Below are 21,663 nucleotides of genomic sequence, written 5' to 3'. Positions count from 1 at the left end.
CATAACTTTTCTCATGTTCAGAGCTTTTTATTGTATTAGCAAACTATCCCAATTATAGTTAATACTCGCATTTTACATAATTGTGGAGACCCTTTCAACCAAGCAGTATCATGCCAGTTGATTTGTATATAGAATTAGATGATTCTGCTTGCCATTTAAAAAACAGCTATACAGAATGAGTGAGGGACCAGGATTTAATGCCTTCCCATCCAGTGGGGCCAATTAAGCATCTCTCAAATGTCTTGTTTGAACTGAGAGCCTTAAAAGTCTCTCTTTTAAAAGGGCAGTAGGGAATGTATGGGAACGTATCTAACTACCAAAATATGGGTTTTTGAAGGGGGAGGGAGGGACTAGGGGGACCCAAATTTGTTTGACACCTCCTCCATACATTGCAGATTGTCCTTAAGGAATATGCCTAAACTCAGGGTAGGAGGAGTTCAACTTGAATGTTTCACCTGTAATATCAGCAACTTATTCAGTAGAAACAAAAAGACTTCTCCGTTCCCTCACAACGAACTGTTCAGTTGTTGTTTTGCTTTGGTTTTTTTTCCTTGCAGAAGCTCACAATATGCTAGCCAAATGTATGAAGTGTAATATGAAAAGTGCTATTTTCTAGCTCATTTTTCAATCTCCTTTCACCCTATTAAATAAGAATTTGCAGCATCTTATTTTCAAGGTCTTCAATTCCGAAGCAAATCTTCCTCTTTCACCCCAGCAAAATTTTTCTTTTACAGAATACACATCTAATTCAGGCTTACATCCTCACTCCTCTGTCTTGCAGTGAATGGACCAAATTTTGTTCCAGCTTATGACCTAATTGATTTTGCCCAAGAGTACATGCAAATAGAATTGGATTGCTCTTTACAAGAGATCATCTTTTATACTTGTAAATTCAGAGATCTAAATTAATCCTAGAGTGCACAAGCATTAATATAAAACTCTGTCCTTATTATCACTGAGAGTAGAACAGGAATAGTGATATGGATGGGTTTTATGGAGTTGCTTTGTGATGCATCATATAATAATAAAAAAAAAAACCACTGTTCTTTTTTCAAATGTAAAGGAAAAAAAAAAAGAAAGAAAGAAAGAAAGAAAAAGCTTGCTGTGCCAATTTTACATCACTGTTTCCACAGACATCAGTGCAATAATCCTGATTTACATCTCTCTGTATGTAGGAGGAGAAATGGGACTTCTGACTGCTTCAGCTGTTATTCTAAAATAAAGAAAAAAACAGTCTTTGTGCTGAATTTCTTTCCTCTGGCCCCTATTTTCACTCTCTCCCTGTTTCTCTCTCTACATAACAATTAGTAGGGAGTATTTAATTTCTGGTAAAATTAATTATTCTTCCTATTGAGATACTGCTACTTTGGGTTTGGGCAGCATGCTCCTTCACTAGGAATTAACTGATAGCATTGTTGACTGATGTGGAATTCAGCATATCTTATGTTATGTCCCGGAGTCTTTGCATGCACGCAACCACTAATGAATTTTAAATTTTCAACCCTTAATATTTGAAACTTGCTCTCCTGAAGTCCCCATGCCTAATGCTATTTTAAACAATTACTAAATCCAAGTATATCTTTTTTTAAGATTTCAATAAAATGTAATGTTCACAGGAAAACCTCATAAATGTCAAAATTGCTACAGGCAGAATAGGGGGAATATAGCATTTTCTTGATCTGCTGTAGCAATTTATAGATTTCAGGACGTGGTTTATAAGAATGCTAAATGTTCTGGAATTACAGCTGTTACTGATCAGTGATTGAGCCAGATTTGTGTTATTGCACCATGTTCTTGCTTGTACCTAGAGAGCAGTAAAGCCTCAATATAATAAAAAGCACCTGCATTTTAAATGAAATTTCAATTGAAAAACTTAACAGCCCTTCAAATTGCAGAATTTAACGCAGCCCAGTAAAGCTTAAATAACACTTTGCCTCCACAGGCTGAGGGTTTTGCATTCAAGGTGACTTGATTGTGTCGCACGGTGAAATTATTTACAATTAAGGAATTTCTCTGGAGGGCTGCAGAGTATTTGCTGTTCCACAACACCTATGCAGGCATATGGTCGGTCTTTTTCAGTATTCATGGAAGCTCCTGAACCTTTATGATAATTGAATCAGTTAGAGTGCTGAGTGGAGCAAGCATAAAACCTGTTAACCTAAAGGTCAGATCTGTGCATTGTTTATTTATCAGTAGGTGAAAGAGCTAAATCGGCAGCTTCTGTCACAGTCACAGTAAAAAATCACCTATAATATTAACAGGGAGTAGATAAATTGCAAAAAATGGATTAGAATTATAAACAGAATGAAGTAAAATATTGAATATATAATGAGACATGCAGGAGGGGTTACTGAGCTGTAAAATATGAAGCTTTGTTGGCTGTGCTATTGGTTGCAATTAGTAGCTAGCGCTCTAGAAAATATCAACGATAGCTAGAACTGCAATTCTGTATTGATACTTAGCATTACATTTTTTCCACATGCTGACAGCGTCAATAGGGCACAGTTGAGATACATGGTGAAAAAAGATTTGGGGGGTAAGAGGAGGGAAAGTATACTTATAGAGCAGCTTGCCTTTAAGATGAGAGCTATATTCATCCCTTGAATTGTCAGGCCTATGGGTTCTGAAGAGATACTGTTTAAATAGATTTAACTTCTTGCATTATTTTGAAGACCTCTTGATGGGTACAATTTCTGACCAATAACTTTAACAGATTATTAGTAATTTTTCTTTCTTTTTTACTGTTACAGAGCCTGGGCCTTTAGATCCACCTCTGCTATTGAATGCCACGTCGAGGGCAGCGAGCATCACCTGGCAGCATCCTTTAAAGCAAAATGGCATTATTACTCATTATAATATTTACCAAAATGGTGAACTGTGTGCTACAGTGACAGGAGCTAGCTCTAATTACACCGTGGAAGACTTGCATCCTTACACTGTCTATGACTTTCAGGTAGAGGGTTGCACATATAAAGGATGTTCTCTTTCACCCAAGACCCCAGCAATCCGAACTCTTCCAGATGTACCTGAAGGCATTCCTGCTCCAGATCTGTATTCTGATACTCCAACCTCTGTGGTTATATCCTGGCAACCACCTGCTCACCCAAATGGTTTGGTGGAAAATCTTACAATAGAAAGGAGGGTAAAAGGAACAGAACAACTATCAACTGTGGTGACTCTTCCTTTCAGTCAGTCCATGAGCTATATTGACCAGAGTACTGCACTGAGCCCTTGGCAGAAATATGAATACAGGATACTGATGAGCACTGTTAATGGAGGCACAAACAGCAGCACATGGTCAGAAGTTACCACTCGACCATCAAGACCTGCGGGTGTTCAGATACCAGATGCAGAAGTGCAGGGACCACGTTCAGTTAAGGTAAAGATCATTTTCATCACCTCATGTCTTTAACAGGTTTGTCCTGTAGTGACTTGTATTTAAGAGAGACATCTACTGCCTGAGCTAGCATTTATTTGCTGCAGGGATAGCTAAATAATTAGCATCTATCCTTAGGTTCAAAAGCATTACGTTCCTTTCCATCTTCCCTTTTTGCTAGCCTCTTGCCGTTCTACTCCAATTCATTTTTTTCTGTATACACCTGATGTAGTTTGAATATTAAACTTGAATGCTTACCTTTAACTCCCTAATCAGATCAGAAAATAACCTACTATCTTCCCCAATATTTCAAGGCTTCATTAAAATGCTAAGTAAAAAGAATTTTTATGTAATTCAGTAAGCCTAATATATAGCAATCAGATTTTGTAAAGTAGCAAAGAAGAAAAACATAGCAATATTGTTCTCCTGATTTACAATAGAATAGTCTTACAGGGCTACCTAGGAAGTTTTCAATTATTTGCATCGTTCTGTTGGGAATGAACTCTAGAGGACAGGATAACTACCATTGTTTTGGCTTGCATACAAACTTCATTCAAGGGAAATTAGTGTAACCAAACAAGAGGGATTTTTGTAGCTTAGAAGCCTCTTTTGTGTAAATACACACATGCTTCCATGGATTCAGTCTTGTACTAATGCCAAAAGTATTGGTACAGTAGCTTGCTCAACAGAGCACAAAACAAAGGACATTTGCATAAGACTGAAGTTCATCTGTTAGATTTATTATTTTTGGTATACATCGTATTTTCAAAAGGTAAACATAGTGATGTTACCAGTGCAGTCTAAGCAGTTTGAGGGTGTGAATCTGAGCAGTAAACCAATGCTGATTTTTTGCTTTGTGCATAATTTTAAACTATGATTAAAGCCACTCACGACTAGATATAAAAAAAATCCTGAGCTCTTAAACTTATGTTGTAATGTCTAAGGAATTGCTTGTTACATCCACATTAATGGCAAATGAGTTCAGTATGAGTACAGTGGTTACCGTAAGAATTAATAATGATCGACCTCTAGTAATTGTGATGAATTGCCAGACTGCTTATTGGAGATTTGGGCTATATACATCCAAGACTCTACTATCTGTGTTGCTGTAAATACATCTTAATATCTACCACAATTTACACTAAGACATATTTCATGGATTTACCAGAAGAAATAATGCTGAGTAAACAGCAGCCCTAGTTCAGTGGCTTGCTTACCATGTCCACGTTGTATTACATGAGCTTTTACACATTGGCTTCAACTGTATTTGTGGAGAAAAAAGAAGTCACCACAATCTTTAATGCTTCAGTTAATGTGATAAGGGCATAATAATTTTATATTTTGCCCATATTTTCTTCTTTCTCCAAATGCAGTCAACACTCAATCCCAATTATATAAGCATGCGAGTTATCAGCAGCTTTGTCATTTTTGACTGGATGTCTTTTCTTGAGATCAGAGGTGTGTGCTCAGCTGTAATTTTATTTTCTTTTGCTCAGTTTCAAGATTAAGGAATCTACCAATACTGTAAGTCAGTTTGATCATTTATTTCTTCTGAAACGTGAAATCAGACAGTGCAGTCTTCATTCTCTAATCATTTAATTACAATAAAACAATGCTTTGAATTTTTTTCCTTTCTTGCCAAAGAATTTGAATGCTTTTTTTCCCTCTTCTTATCCAGTCTATCATTAACATTCAGAAGTCTTTAAAGCCCTTTAATATCGTCACTGTATGACCTTCTGTACAAATTGTGGACATTCTTTGTGTTACTGCTGTTCTTACAGTTTTGAGCTTGGTTTTCTCTGCTTGGAGTCTCATTTTTATTTAGTTTGTTAAGACTAATTTCTATCAATGATATTAATGGTCAGATGTTTTTATTTCCACACTTTGATTTTGTGGTTCATTTTTCTTGATTAAAATATTTAGATTAAAACGTTAAAAATTAAATATGGCAGCATTTAACTGATAAAAGTGACTTAAGTATATGCTTTTCCAAATACACTGTATTCTAATTATCTGACCTGTAGTGAAAATTCTCTTCCACGGTGTATGAACTATCGGTATCCTTTGACGGTGCTGACAGAAACTCCTCCATCTTCTCTAGTATTTTATTTAATTTAGTTAGTTTTATTTTGTTTTGTTTAACTTGATAGTTTTCATAATTTCAGGGCAAGAGGCACGCAAAAATGCCATATATGACTTGGTACAAATCCTGTATATTCTGACAATTAAACATTACTTCTGATTTCTAAGGTTCTAAGTGTCCCATAAAAATCTTACTCATTCGGGACAGCAAGAGATTGCTAGTTTTTTTATTATTACTGTCATTTACAATACTTTCTAAAAACTGAAATAAGGTTATAGGTGCGGGAGAGCTTATTGCAGAACACAACTGAAAGAATTGTGGAACAACTTTGTTGCACACACTGGTTTTCTCACCTTCTGCTTCTTGGCAGATAGAAGCAGCCTTCCTTGTTAGTCTTCTCATAAGTCAAATGGGTTATTTTGCTAGTGGGTGGTATGGTTGTTTCCCTCTCTTTAAATCTGAGGCATGTTCATTTCAGAGTAAGATTCTGAAAGCTAGTTGACATTGCTATGATATTGAGATTCTATTATGTGGTCTGTGTCACTGTTCTGTTAAAGGAGAATATGAGATAATCAAAGTAGCATCCATTTCAAACTTTTTTTCTCTATTCTTTCTACCAAGATAGAAGATCTGTATAGATAACTCCCCAAGCCATTTTTGTGTCTTCAACACAGACTTATGGTACATAGGCTGCTCCATAGGTTGCCTCCTACTTTTTTTCCAAGTTACAAAGAGCACAGTAAGATGATTTTATAGTGTTTTGAAGCTGAGAATGTTCTCTATTTTTTCAAAATCACCACCTTTAGCTATGTATTTTCACTAGAAGATCAAGAGCCTGCATGCCATTCTTGTAAACATCTTGCGTGATCATCCAAAACGAGGCTTGTTTTCCATGTCCTGTCACCACTACTGAAATGCACTACCACCACCTCACTGTACTCACATCACTGTTGGGTCTCTCTGAGGAAGTGTCAATGAATGTTACTGGGTACCATTTTTCCCGCATGGAGGAATTCAGCAACACACCTTTGCTTCATACACACTTCCACATCAGACTCCATTTTGTCAGAGTGCCCCTCTGCTGCCATCTGTCACACAGCAACAATACGTGAGGGATATTGGTGGGAAAGTTCAATCTCTACTGTCATACCACCAACATCCGCCTCTGCTGTCATGGGCCAGTATAACAGAATGGGAGACATTACTTTGAGAGCAGCCCTACTTGTTTCCAGGCCAGAATTACTGTGATGTTTTTTGTGAGGACTGTCAATTGCTGGTTGAAAAGCTTTCATATGTGGAAGCGGGTTGGATCGGATTTGGAACTGCTTTACATTGCTGTCTTTAAACTCTGAGGAGAGTCCCAGAATTGCAGGCTTTCTCCCCTGAGTAGCCTACTATTGAATCACATTTGTGGAGTCTGCTTGTGCTTTACAACACTCTCATCTTGTTCAGTATCTACGATGGTGAATCTTAAGCAGAGAATGCAAAATAAGCTATCTCTTCAAGAAGGAGCCAATATGGGAGTTTAATTACCCCTTGCCCTAGAGAGAGCTGTCCTTCCAGGTTAGCACAGAAAGTATTGGAAGGGCACTGTGGGAAAGATTAGTGAGAGACTCCTTTACCAAGCCAGGGTTGCAAATCAATAGAGGCTTTCAGCTGTCAGTGCAACCAATCCCTAAACCAGGAGTGCAAATATTTACTTATACTGAAAACAGAGAGAATTTATTAAAAGAGAGAGAGAGAGAAACATATTTCCATTCCTTTATTTAGTCATAGAATCAATATAAATGATTTGAGGATGTGAGGAATTCAAAGCACTCCAGGATAGTACTCACTTGAGTATACAGCTTATTTTCATAGACCAAAGCTTTCACTCTGCAAGGAGGAAAATATCATCACAGCAGGTCACTTGGCATAAACACTTTTGATGTGTATGTGCTCCTTTAACATTCTATTTTAATCAGAATGGACTGATATCTCTCAGTAACATTTAACTTGCTTTCTTTTGTGCAACAGGAAGTGTAAAGCTGTCAATAATTTTTAAAGTAACCATTTCTGTGACACCTGCATGATATTTTTTAAATATTTGCTGAATTGATAATGTTTGTGGTAGTAGAGTATACTGCACAATAAACTGCTTTTGTGGCTGATTAAATGCCAAAGTGAAGTGGAGGTATTCAGTAACTGCAAAAACCACTTATTTAGTATATGCCAATGCCATGAATTGTTATTCCTGTTACACAAGATTTGCTATACCTTAATATACGGAAGTATCAAAGAAATTGTTTCCTTTTCTTGTGAGGGTTGCAATTGCTGTGATGCTTTAATCTGACACTTCACACTGATATGACATTCAAGAATGTGGCTAGGTTGAGTGGCTCAAGAAAGCAGCTGGTTTACACGGTGAATAATTATTTAAAGGAATTCATTGTGTAGGAAAAGCATTATGTGGCTGTGTACACTGAATTAAATTAACTGCAGTTTGTAAATTCTCCAACTTTGGCCATTTAACTTTAAATAGAAAGATTTCCCTTTTGCTGTTGTAGTTTTCCCTTAAGATCTTTGGCATAGGGAAGGCAGCTGTAATCTTAATTACTGGCTCAACTGGAGACTTGCTGATGAGTATTTGCCTGTCTTGTTTTCCTAGCTGACCAGTGTTGCCATCTAGACTGCCCATAGACAAGAAGCTGCAGCCATTTTCTATCTTTCTTTGTGTAACTTTTTAGGAGGTGGCATGAGCTGTACTTAATCATGAAATTTCTCTTAAGACAAAGGAAAGATCTTTCTTCTTGGTGTGCAGATAGGTGATAAGAGATTGATTTCATCCTGGGTGGTTGAAATAAGTACCTTATTGGCATATAATTCTTGGGCTACAGTATTCCTTCATTATAACATCAGCTGCAGAAACTTCTTTCAAATTTATTAGATGCAAAATGAGAAAAACAAAAATTATTATAATTTATTTGACTTCTCTCTTGATTCATGTTATGTACATATTGTGTGTTAGAAATGCAGTATAGTTGTGATTCTATAGCCCCGACCTGTCATTCTTCTTTCTAATTTCTTATGTGCATGTTGATTTCAGACCATGTCATTAATTCTGTAGTAATTACTTCCGTTTCTCAAGTATTTCCTCATGGCTCTCTGATTGAGGAAGGGTTCCAGGCTTTTATTTCCAGTGCCGTTTATATTTGTTCTCACCCTCAGATGACAATCACTTGAGTTACAGTTCACCTGCCATTTTCTTTGCATGTAAGAAATGGTAACGTAGATAGATAGAGTGGAAGCCTGCAGATTGAGCAGTCCGCAACCTTTCCTGTTGCCAAAGTAGCTATTTCTAGTAACTATTTCTCAGATTTGACCAATAAATTGGATCTAAAATGAGAAAACAAAATTAACAGGGCCCAATATATATACATATGTTGAATTCTGTCCTTTATTGGCTCAGAAGTTGGATAGTGGACAGCTAAATGCCTGTTGTCATTGTTGCTCTTTGAAGAGGCTGGAGATACAAGGCCTGAGAGAAAGATTTCAGTTGTGCGGAACGGATGCCACTTACACTTCACTTATGTTGTGAAATAGCTTTAGTTACAGTTTGAGTACGATTTGTGAAAAGAAAGCTGTTTCCTTTATTATTTACCCAATTCCTATGAAATTGCCAACATAGATGCGTGTTCTGAAGTCACTTTTATCTCGTGCTTTGATGTGTGCTGCCCTGTGAAGTTGCTTCTGATTACAGAGGGTTGGATGTTGTTGGAATTGTTGCTGGAATAACTCCATGGTTGCTGAAGCTGGTGAATAACACAAAGGTGAAGCTTTAGCATTTTACCTCTGTGATAAAGCATGATGTTGATAAGAAGACCTCTCCTTCAGGTTAAACTCCTAGTGTTTTGTTTCTTCATTTTCAAAATGCTTCAAGTGACAGTTGTCTAAGAATATTTTAAGAATATGAGCAACCCTGACGTCTGCTCCTTGAACACTGAAGGTGTGTAGGCCTTGAATGCAAGAAGACCTGGCAGCTTTATTTGGAGGAGGAAAAAGGTTGGAATTTGTTCACTTCTATTGCAGTTTTATGCAGGTATGCCTGGTGCATAGGGGAAATTATTTAGGAGCAATCAATCCTTGTGTGAAGATTGCCTTGTAGTGCTGCTAAGGTCAGGGAGACCTTGGTTTATTTGCCACATAAGTGCTGCTTGAGCGACTTAGGATACACCAACACCCATAGGAACAACCTTAACTTACACACCAGAGGTTTTCCACATTTTAGGATTGTGATTTCTTGCACAGCTTGCTCATTTAGTACAGATCATATAGCGAGGTGAACTAATCAGGTTTTCATCTGCGTATCCCCCCATCTATGAGAGAGCTAGAGAAGTTTTTGTAGCAGTAGTCTGTTATTGCAAAGCTGATTGTACAGTTCTTCTGTGATAGTGCTGAAGTTGGATATAATTCATCTGCAAAGTCTGTAAGAGTAATTATCATTGACCTCAGTCAGGATTTGCTTTTCTGGTGTGATGCTGACTTCTGATTGAAACCTGGTATAATTTCTGTGAGATCAGATGAGACCTTGTGACAAAATTAATCTCCCAGCTACTTCTGATTTTTTTATTTTTCTTTTGCGAAGGACGGTGGTTCAGTGTCTGGAGTGCAGAATTGGGATAGTCTTTCTTTTCAGGTTTTCTTCTTTCTGTTATGTAACTTATTCTGGGATTTAGTCTATTCATCAGTAAAACTTAAATGATAACACTTGCAATTTGAGACTAACACTGCACTCTGAGACCAGCAGTGAAAAGCTCTCAGTAGTGTATTTACTAGTCTAAGTTCATAGATATTACAAGCAGAAGCAAGGAAAAATTAAAATAGAATGAAGCCAAACATGCTGATTTGAAAACAAACTGTTAAAGCCAGGCCTGAACTATTAAAACAGTTAAGTGCCAATGCCTCCCTTACCATAGCTCAGAACTAAGCTGCGGGTTTCAACTGCTGTCACAGAAAAAAATAAAAAAATAAAAAATAATTAAAAAAAAAAGACTTTCAAGGTTATAAGTGTTTAATGGGGAGAAAATGGCTAATTTCTGTCTCTTTAAATTTTGTGGTGGAGAAAATAAGGTGCTTTGATCTTTAAATGACAGCTTCCAGAGTCATTACATTGAATCAGTTAATCTCTCCCAGTAGTTACCTTATTCTCTCTTCCTCATGGGCATCCTCTTTCATGGTCTCAGTGCTGAGCTTCAAATCAATGAACAAACTGTTACTCCTTCCAACACAGCCTGTCTAGTGAGCTTTCCTGCTTTCATGCATTGCCAAGCTCTTACCTCAAACCTTGGCGCATCGAAGTGGAGAAGTGATCCAGCAGTGTCATATGTGTTAACCAAGCTGCCTCCTTCACCTTCCTTTACATCATATTGGTCAGGCAGTCCCTTGACCTTGGCCTGTCACTGAAGTGAAAAGACAACAGCTTTCCTTACCGAAGAGAGAGAGGCTGGTTGACAGCTTCATGTCCTGCCACTGCAAGCTGACATAGGCAACTCAAAGCACATCAGCTGACCAGTGACTGTCGGTATCCTTGGTCATCCTTTTGTCTAGTTCTAAAAATATTAAACAAAACAGTAACTACTCTTCATATCTTTGCGTGATATACCCATGCACAGAAGAAAATAAGTTTCATTTCTGTGTTATGGTCCTGCTGATTGAATTATTCAGCCTGGTTTTCACTTCTCTTAAAAAAAAAATAACCCTGAAAAATTTCCCAGTGTAAGCCCCATGCAGCATATAGGTTATGCACACTATGAAACTTTTTATCTTCTAGTGCACAGCAAATACTGTGAAGGAACACCTGGTGACTTCCATATTCCATATAAGACTCATGAACTGAGATTCTAGAGTTGTGTCTGTTCTTCTCACGACATTAACACAGTCCTTATGTCAAGGAGTTACGTTATATGACAAGTCCCGTGCAAATTCTATTATCTAGTTTTGTTTGTCTAGACATAAAATTTGTGTATCAAAAATGCAGAGTAAAAGGAGTGATTAAGTAAGATTTTGTATAAGGCAAGCATTCATAGACAGTGTTTTCTTCTGAGAGGGTAATACCAGGAATGTTCCAAAGCATTTGACATGCAGGTCTTCTATTAGATGCTGCCTTGCGTTTAGCAACAAGTAAGAGGGTTTTTCTTGCTGGTAATGACAAATTGTACTGTATTAGCACTCTGAAAAAAAAAAAAATTAGAATATATTATCTTCAGTCACACTTCACCAAAGCAAAATTTCAGAACAGGTGCTACACCTCTAATATATATATATATATATGTATATATATATACATATATATATACCTCATATATATATATATATATATAATCATTGCAAAAATGTGTGTTTTACTGTGGTGTTCCATCCGTTGATGTTTTCTCTGCTTTTTCAGTAACTCCAAAGTAAGTCCCCAAAAATAAGCAGCCCATGCACACTCCCCTTTTTCTGTGCTATATACAATGCATCCTGTTGGTGTGTGCAGTATGATAACAACAAAAAGCATTGGGATTGGAGACTTCACCTGAAATTTACTGACCTGAATGCTTTCTAATTGCACTTGAAAACAAAACATTCTGTTGCCTGCTTTAATAATCCACTCTTGTCTGCTTCTTAAACTTACAACCAGATCTCATTAACTACCTTAGAATGAGACTTCTGCTCAGTGTCTGTGAGAACAATGCAGAACTGCGTCCTACATTCTGTGAAATTTTGCAGTGCTGTGTTTATAGTACTTTATTTGTTTGATCATTATTTGGGACCACAAGTAACAGAAATCTGAATGCAGCATTTGATAATTAGCCAGAGCTAAGCCTTTCCTATGTGGGCACCAATAATCTTGTTTGTGCTGTCTTTACTCAAAATCACCCTGTTTCTAATTCTCTGTTTAATTGTATTCCAGATTCTGTTATCAAAATCCTTCAGCTTTCTCTAGTACTTTGCTGCCAGGTTTCTTGCAAGTCTGACAGCCTGAGAGGTCCTTCTGTACCTAAGATATAACACTTCCTAATCCCCAGGAGTCCTTTAAAAATCACTTTTAAATCAAGCTTCTCTGTTTCCATTGCCTTCTGTAATAGAGTATATACCATTTTAAAAACACTTCCTTCAAATACTGGAGAGAATTACTGAAAAACATTCACCTTGAGGTATCTCAGTATCACAACTTCATTATTATATTTGTTTATTTTATTCTTCACTTATCTTCATCTTGATGTTCTCCAGTTCTGTGTCCTTTGCATCGTTGGATTCAAACCTTGCATATCCCATGCACAGGAGGAAAAAAGCAGCAGTTGTTTTAGATGAGTGGCTCAGTAGCAGGGAAAACAGGCACAGGGATGAGCAAAGAACTGGTGCTATACTTCCTACAGTGAGAGTTCTAGGGAATGAAGGACTAATCAATGCTATTATGCAAACTTCATCAATTTTGAGTTTCTTTATAATAGTTGCATGTCCTCATTACGTTGGACTGAAATCCTCTCTCTCATGATACAGTGGCAGAAAGCCTTACAAAAGTATGAAGAGCATCCTTGCACTTTATCGCAGTTTATGGTACAATGATTTGGGGTGATTCCTCACTGGAATTGGTAAGAATAATACATAGATAAAATGCATTTGAAAAAAAAAAAAAAAAAAAAAAAAAGTATAAATCAAATCAAGACAGAAGCATAGCAGCGTTAAGTATTCTCAGCATAATTTTATAATTTTGAAAATGGAAAAAATGTTACTTGTCTGATATTAGCAATGTAATTTACTGAAAAATGAAAAATAGGAGATTTCATCATATAAGAAGTATGAAAAGTCTTGGTTTTTTAGGAGCTAATGCAATTATACATTTCTGAAAATGATGCAAATATTAAACAAGATTTGTTCTTACTCTACCAGTAAGAGGCAAACACACCAAGCAGTATATCTTACGCAAATAAATAACAGTGGTATTTATGATGCTCAGTGCATTTTTGCTAATGCACCTGAATACCTTTAGAATGAAATGGAGCGCTCCCATTTTATTGGTCCAGCTTGATGGTAGATTTTCAATGGCTAGTGTCATCTCTGAAACCCCAGGCCAGAAACCCTCTCTGAAATTAAAGGTTAGATTTCTGGCTGAAGTACCTTTAAAAATCAGTCTCAGATACGTGAGTCAAACACGAAGTCTGTCATGACAGAGAAGTAAAAGCCCATTTGAGTTTATGTCTGTGCCCATTTATACCATGTTGCATCTGTTTTTCTGCATTCTGCAGTCAGTCATTTATTTTTATATTTTTCTCCTCCTTCAGGTCTCATGGAAACCTCCTCTGATACAGAATGGTGAAATCCTAAACTACGAGATTCGCATGCCTGATCCACGAATTGTCATTGCTGGAAATTCTGCATCAACGTTAAGTTACTTAGTGACTAATCTTTTACCATACACAAACTACTCTATCACTGTAGTAGCTTGTTCTGGAGGCAATGGCTTACTAGGAGGCTGCACAGAGAGTTTGCCTACCAGTGTGACCACACCTTCAACCGCTCCTGAGGGCATCGGTCCCTTGTCTGTGACTCCAATCAGCGAGTCCTTTATTGCCATATCTTGGCAACCACCACTAAGGCCAAATGGTCCTCATTTGAGGTAAGCTTTTAGTTGCTGGTGAATTGGCAGTTTTCTTTTATGTCTGACTCAGAAAATTTTAGGCAATGCAAACTTCATCATGCAATCTCTTCATTTCTCATTCTGAAATTCCTCTTTCGGGTTCAGGCGCCCATGAGAGGACTTACAGAAATTGAGTATGTCTGGAGGCAGATAATGTTGGGTGAACTTTGAATTACTTTGAACTTCAGAGGAGACAGGACTATTGAGAGCACATGTGGCATCCATGCTGTGGAATTTACTGTTCTTGAAAGAATGCTTTCAAGAATCCTATGGGTCTTTCAAATCAGCACTGCCTGAAAAGGCAGAAAGAGCATGCATGGGACCTTTGCAAAGCCATATAACTGTTTTGCTCTGTAGGATCAGCTAGTTGTTGATGGTAGGTTCAGGCAATGTTTCGCTGAAAAGATGTCAAGAAAAACATGAGATCTCTGTGAACGTATGTGGGCTATTTATGACAAAGGTGGCATGATAACACAAAATAAGCTTCAGAACTAAACTTATTAATCAAGTTGTGAATGAAAGAGTAAAAGAAAGAAGTTAAAGTAATACAAGGTTCTAATCAGAGATGAAAATGCTTACTGTAAGGAAGTGGTAGGTGTATAAATCTGGATTTTTCTACAGGAACTAAAATAAGGCTTTTCCTCTGAGATTTTTCTGCAATCGTGGAATGGGAATCTTGATTCTGTGATTACTATGTGTGCATTAAGAAAAACAAACAAACAAACAAAAAACCACCAAGGATTTGAATACATGAAGATTTAGAAAGTGCACATAAATTTAAAAAGTCAAATCTGTCTATCTGGTGCTTTAAGGTTTTGCGAAATATTGTCTGTAAACTTATATCTCCATAAGCCATCTGTAGCTCTCTTATAGGTGCTTTGATGGGCTCAGTAATTATCGTGTAATGCTATTTCAGTTGCCTACATTATTATACACAGTAGCTTGACTTTTTCTTCAGGCTTAATTAGAGCACACTATAACTGAAAAGCAGCCTGTTATTCTGGATTTAGCAACATGGCCATTTTACCATAGATTATTGAAGTAATTCCTACATCTGCAGATTTCATTTCCTTCATGGTGTGCCTGCCATGCTATCCTCAACAAGAACCACCACTGGAGCAGCTGCTCTGTACAGCATGATGGAGCAATAAGTCTGCAGCAAACAGAGCAGCAGCAGCAGCTGCCAGTGAAGGTGATTTGCACATGATCATAATCCAATGTTCAGAAAAATTCTGAAGTTTTTTGTAGCTTGTCTATGAATTACGTTATACAGATTATGCCAGGAGTGTTCCTAATGAAACTGTAATAGTCTGTCTTTGGATTATGTTGTCATTGATAAACCACTGATGTGAGAGTTGTACTCTCACATAAAGTCACCTAAATATTTTTATGAAGTTGCAGTTAAATTAGTTTTTGTTATTTGATTTCCATAGTTATGTTCCCAGTTCCAGCAATGATAGTTTGGTTTCACATTGCTATGGTCAGTGTCACAATGCTTGCTTGTCTCTGTTGAGGATTATTTCCCCAAATCAATAAAGAAAGTTATCTGGAACTCCTGCGTATTGGCCTTGCTTCCACGGTGCAGAGGTTTCAACTCCCATGAATCAGAGCTTATCAGCTGATTTCTGCACTTGAATCAACACAAAATCATTGTATGCAGTATCCATTATATACCAGCTTAATTCAGGGCCTCAAATCTGGAATGATCTTAACATCAAAAAAATGTAGTCAAATTGCACACGCAGCCAGTGGTCAGAAAGACTACTGTGATAGGATGTTGAACTTCTCCAGTGCAGAATGCTTGTACATCAAAGGAAATTTTTTCAGAAATAAGTGCTTAAGGGAAAAGTCTTCAAGATTTTTTTGGTGGCATGCAGCAAGAGAACAAGGAGCACAAACTGGAATATAGGAAGTTCCATGCGAACACAATAACTTAACTATGAGGGTGACAGAGCATGGGAACAGGCTGCTCAGAGAGGTTGTGGACCATCTTTCTCTGGAGATACTCAAAACCCACCTGGATGCTTTCTTGCTCAACCTACTGTACGGAATTGCTTCAGCAGGGAGTTGATGATCTCCAGAAATCCCTTCCAACCCCTACAATTCTGTGCTGGAATTTGAAAGAACTACATTTCCAGCTGTACTGGGGGATGCAAAGCAATTCAGAACTTAGAATTTTGCCAACTTAATTGACTAAATAGACATATATAACTATTGTTTTGATAAAAACTGCAGCTTACCATCCAAAGCAATTCCACTGTAGTAGAAGGTAGAATAAATAGAAGGAAGGTAGAAGAAAGATAAATCTCTAGTGACTTACAAAGAAACAATACCAAAAAACTGAAATGAAAGTCCTATTAAAATTGTTCTGTGAAATGCAATAAAGAATAATAATCCTACAGGATTTTGAACAAATCTATATATTTGTTTCCTTTAGAATATAGTTTTCTGTGTAATCCCTAGAATGATTACAAAATGCAACGTATAGTTTGTATAGACATGAAGCAATTTAATCTTTGTTAAATTCCATATAGACTTGATATAAAATATGAGAAAGAGTGAGTGATGCAGAGTGAGTGGAAGGGCTGGTCTGAATCAGGCAGTCCTATGGCAAACCTTTTGAAAGATGGCCTTCAGCTGACCTGCTGTTTGGATAACAGACAGGAATACACATTCAGCTACCCATGAAAGCCAGGAATAAGTAGTTTGGTCTTTCAAGCTCACATCATGAATAGCTACTCAAATACAATATTGTTTTGCTAAGCCCTGTCAATGGAAAAGTAAACTCACTCTATGCCCGTTTGTCATCTGTAATCAACACTGAGATTATTTATGAACACGTTAAACACAAATGCACACTTAAGTAGTGTAAAATAGTAATAGCAAGGTTACATATTTCGGTACATTTGTAAGAGAGACATTTCAATTTCATATTCTGGAACAGTCTATGCATGTCAGATGACATGAGTCAAGTCTGTGCAAGACACTGTAACTGGACTATTTGGACTTGGACTTCATCTTCATACCATTTCCACAATTTTAAAATCTGTGGATTATTAAATACATTTAGTCTTTCCAATGAAAGTGATCATTTTTCATTTTCAAAGCAGTTTAAGTAACTAAATGTTTTAAATCATTAAACATTAAATGGAATGTTTATCTCAGAAAGTTTACAGCTGTGAAAACAAAATAATATGTGGCTTTAAAAAAAAAAGATTTTTTTTTTTTTTTTTTTTTTTTTTTGTGTAATAACATTAGTTGAGATAATCCTGGTGTTCTGCTTGTCTTTTGTGTTAGATATGAGCTCCTGAGACGTAAAATCCAGCAACCACTTGCATCAAATCCCCCTGAAGATTTAAATCTGTGGCACAATATTTACTCAGGAACTCAGTGGTTTTATGAAGATAAGGGTCTTAGCAGGTGAGATTACAAAAACTATAAAAACAAATGCTGGCATTTTGTATAGTGTATGTTTAATAGTTCAAAGTATTTCTTGTGTCTTTATGTAGTGAACATATTAATTATGTAATGAAATAGTTTTTGTCATCATCTTTGGTGTTAATCATTCTAATATGTGGGGATTTATTATTACTCGGTCATTCTTGACTCTTTCATGTATTGTATTGCTCTAAAAGTCAAATGAATGTGCAAGTCTTGTGAAGTTTTAGCATCTGTGTGTAATCAAGCCATTTATATTTACATGTACAAATGCTCTAGTTTCGTACATATGTCTGATTTTGGCAAAATCATAGCACATGCAGAATAACTGTGAAGTCCTAGTTGGAATACATCTGAAAGGTGGTTTCTGCATTGTTTTTTCTTGTGTGTTTAGCTTAATGATTGCCTTCATATCTCTAAGCTTGAGGAAAGTACTTAGTGCATTTTGAACAGATGTAATTTAAGGGCAGCTTTGTTGTAGCTTCATCATAATTAAATGTAGAGTGCAGAAAATGGGGAAAAGGAAGGTGCACTCTGTTTCTCGGGATATTACGGACATACTGTGGGGTATAGAACAAGGCATTTGCTCTCATTCAGTCTCTATTTCCCATCACAGAGTCTAGGCTAACATCTTAAAAACAAGCAAATACCCTCTTCAGAAATCCTTATGGAAGACGCAATACAGATTTTGCATTGTTCTTTTGCAAGTAAAGTTTTGGTAAAATATTCGTAGATGTTTTCAGAATGTGTGTCTTCTCTGTGCTTGTGAGCTGGCATGATTTATGAGGACTGCTTATCAATCGCTGCCCGTCAAATACATGTACATCTACTTTGATAAAATCTGTCTGGGCATCTCTGCTGAGCATGATGTGAAGCAGCAGAACGTGATCTCTGTTCTTTAGTGTTGTTGTATAGACTGAACTGAGCCAAGGGCTAGGGCCTCTGGCTTTTCCCTGCCTGCTTACTGTAAGCATCTGATCATGCATCATGCAGCCGTTCTTTAATCCAACCCTGACCACATGTCCATTTCTTTCTTAAATCATGTTTGAAATTTTCCATAGAATTTTCTTGTTGATTATTAGGAAAAACACCTTCACCTAAAGAGCAGTGAGGCATTGGAATAGGCTGTCCGAGGAGTGGTTGTCACCCTCCCTGGGGGTATTCAAGAACCATGTAGAAGTGGTGCTGAGGGATGTAATTAGTGAGCAATGTTGGTGGTAGGTTGACAGTTGGACTAGATGATCTTAGAGGTCTTCTCAAACCTTAATGGTTCTATGATTCTTTCGTCTTAACATAGCTCTTTTCAGCAGTGCTGGAACAAGTTCCCACAGGGTCTCAGTGGCAAAAGGAAGTTTTGGGTTGAAGCAATTGTGGCCAGAAAAGTGTGCCCAGCCATTGGATACACCTGAATGCTTGTTTTGGAGAGGGCTTTGCAGCCTAAAACTGTCTTTTTGCTTTTTGTGGCTCAAGAGGAATTTGTGACTAGAAAAAAGATGTAGAGGGATTCTAGCCTTACTTTTCACGGAAAATCTGAATCTCAAAATTTATTTTACATATTTGTGTCATGTTTAAAAATGTGTCTTTTCATTATACTCCTGTGTCTCTTTATTATATTCCTGCCAGAAGTCTATTTTGGTAGTGGTTACTTCAAATGGCTGTTTCATTTCTAATAGATTAGTGTTCTAGTAGTTTTCAGTGTTGAAAATGTGAATCCAAAAACAAATCTGATATTTTCACTCTTAACTTGCAAGACTAGAATAGATCCCATGCAGGACCCAGGAAAATATTCATCCAGTCCAAGAAAATATCATATGCTCACGAGTGCTGTGCTCACAGTGTATGTTATCATCTTTTTTAAAAATGCCTATCATTATAATGGGATCTATGCGGTCCCATTAGTTTCCCCTTCTTAGAGGAACTGTTAAAGCTTAGCTCTTTGGAAAATAAGGCTGGGTGGTTGCATTATATAGAGTTCTAAAATAAAAGAGTAAAAAAAAAAATTAAAAAATCAAAATAAATATACATTGTTAATGGCTTTTTATAGAAAAATCTCCAGATATTGAGTATTTACAGTTCCTTTATTGTGTTCATAGACAGTTCTTTCAGTGATGTAGATTCAGCAAAACTTTGAACAAGATTATCCTGTGTTATTGTAATTACACAGTTTTGCATCAAGCTTCTGATGATGAAAATAATTTTGAGATTATGGAATCTCCCTTAATGTCATTTGAGTTAGAGAATAAATTATGGAGTGATACTCACTTGATTTACTAAATATACATGTAGAATTTAATAAATCTGTATAAGTTCAATATAAACAGTTGCAAAGAAAATTACTTTATTAAGTGGATTTGCATTATTAGGTGCTTTTTTTCATGTTTTTGCAGTGGCAGAGTCCTGACTGCGTGGTGAATCACTTTTACAAATGAGATTCTGCAAGTTAAAATCAATGTGTTTCCCTAAAGGGGAAAAAAGCCTCATTTGATTAAATTCTGATCCAAATTTTGGCAGGATGCCACTACTGTAATTACATATTGAATTGAGCTATAATCTCTCAACACCTCAGAAGCTACAACTATGAAGAAGTGAAATAACGTGCTCTATTCTTGTTACCATGTTAATGGTGCTAAATTATTTCCAAGAATAAGACAGCTCTTACAGAGTCTTCATTGGTGCAAGGCATGCAGCTGCAATTTTCTAAAGAGGGTGGTGGGAAAAAGGAGCAACAAAACTTTGGCGCAGGCAGATGTGTTAAAACAAATGTTTTCTCCATCTGCATTTTTTCTTCCATGTAATTATTTTTAAAATGTCTTAGGTACACAACATACGAGTACAAGCTCATAGTGCACAACGAGGTAGGATATACATCAAGTGAAGAAGTGATAGCTACTACATTAGCAGGATTACCGGAGAAAGGAAGTATCCTCATTGCACGTGCTGTTAATCATACTGCTGTAGAAGTGGAATGGTCAAAACCAAGTAAGTGTGCTTAGTATTTATTCCAGTAACTAGATGTTAACCTGCCATCACTTACGTTGGTCTGCTTTGCTCTCATAGGAAATACAGTCCTTGTCTTGATTTATAATGCAGCTAAGTGTCCTTGAAAGGAGAGGGAAGAAACGGGGGGAAAAAATGTGCACATTTTGCTATTTCTCAGTCATGTTTGTACTTACTATATAGTATTTCTGCAGAAGGAGAATAGTGGAAGCAAAAAAATTAATTAATGCAAGATCATGAGATATCAATACCACAGCACCCAAAATTCTGTTGTCTTTGTGTTATATTTCATCTCTTTGTATGAAAATCTACATATACGTTCCTTCAAGATGAGGATTCACTTTCTCTCTCCTTTTACTCTTAAAATGGATTTGGCGAATTTCTCTAGTTAGTTAGCTAATGCAGCAGTAGGGAATTTCTTCATGGCTTACATGCAAATGATTTTATAAGGACTGGGTGGTGAATTGCAACAAATGTAGTGTCTTTATTTTATAACTGCGTGCCTGAAGAAAGCATGCTTATAAAAACTGACAAATGTAATAGATCTGAAGCAGCTCACTGAAGTTTCATTACCTTAGTAATCTAAACCTCTGACCTTCTAGATGTGGATAATGCAATCTGGTTTTATTTTCATTCATCCTTTGGATATTTCCTCCGTACATATTGGAGAAAATATATGTACATACATACATTTATACATATATATGTATAAATATATATACATATTTGTGAATGCAGAGTTTAAATGCTAAGGCAGATCTGTTCGTTACTGGAAAACCTTAGCATATTTTATTACTTCGTATGTTACAATAATCGTATTCCCTATTTTGAATGCTCATGTTTCCTTTTTCCACAGTATTAATTTTAAATAATTTTCTTGTTTTCTTTAGAAACCTGGGAGTCCTTAATTTGCTGTTCTCTCTTTCTGCATATTCCAAGAGCTTTCAGACATTTTTTTAATCTGTACCACTTAAAATAATCTATTGCTCCATTAACAATTTCTATGACAAAACTGCATATTACGAAATTTACATGTAAGCTTTTGGCTTTCAACAAATTTCTGGCTTTTAATTCTCTCCAGTTATCTGAGTTCTGTTCAGTGGAATATGT

At 36.6% G+C, this 21,663-nt stretch overlaps 1 protein-coding gene across 1 annotated transcript in view; it reads left to right on the top strand.

Moving 5' to 3' along the window:
- USH2A (usherin) overlaps positions 1 to 21,663 on the top strand; it is a 391,368-nt gene that overhangs the window by 263,905 nt on the left and 105,800 nt on the right. Inside the window, exons 41-44 of the mRNA XM_052681187.1 lie at positions 2,751 to 3,379; positions 13,763 to 14,097; positions 17,416 to 17,538; positions 20,372 to 20,535. Coding sequence (XP_052537147.1) covers positions 2,751 to 3,379; positions 13,763 to 14,097; positions 17,416 to 17,538; positions 20,372 to 20,535 — 1,251 coding nt within the window. The remainder of the gene's footprint in view (positions 1 to 2,750; positions 3,380 to 13,762; positions 14,098 to 17,415; positions 17,539 to 20,371; positions 20,536 to 21,663) is intronic.

This window comes from Tympanuchus pallidicinctus, unplaced genomic scaffold (genome assembly GCF_026119805.1).
Source record: "Tympanuchus pallidicinctus isolate F22 unplaced genomic scaffold, pur_lepc_1.0 scaffold1, whole genome shotgun sequence".
Taxonomy (NCBI): Eukaryota; Metazoa; Chordata; class Aves; order Galliformes; family Phasianidae; genus Tympanuchus; species Tympanuchus pallidicinctus.
Note: the sequence above shows the minus strand (reverse complement) of the source record. Positions and strands in the feature narration are given on the sequence as shown.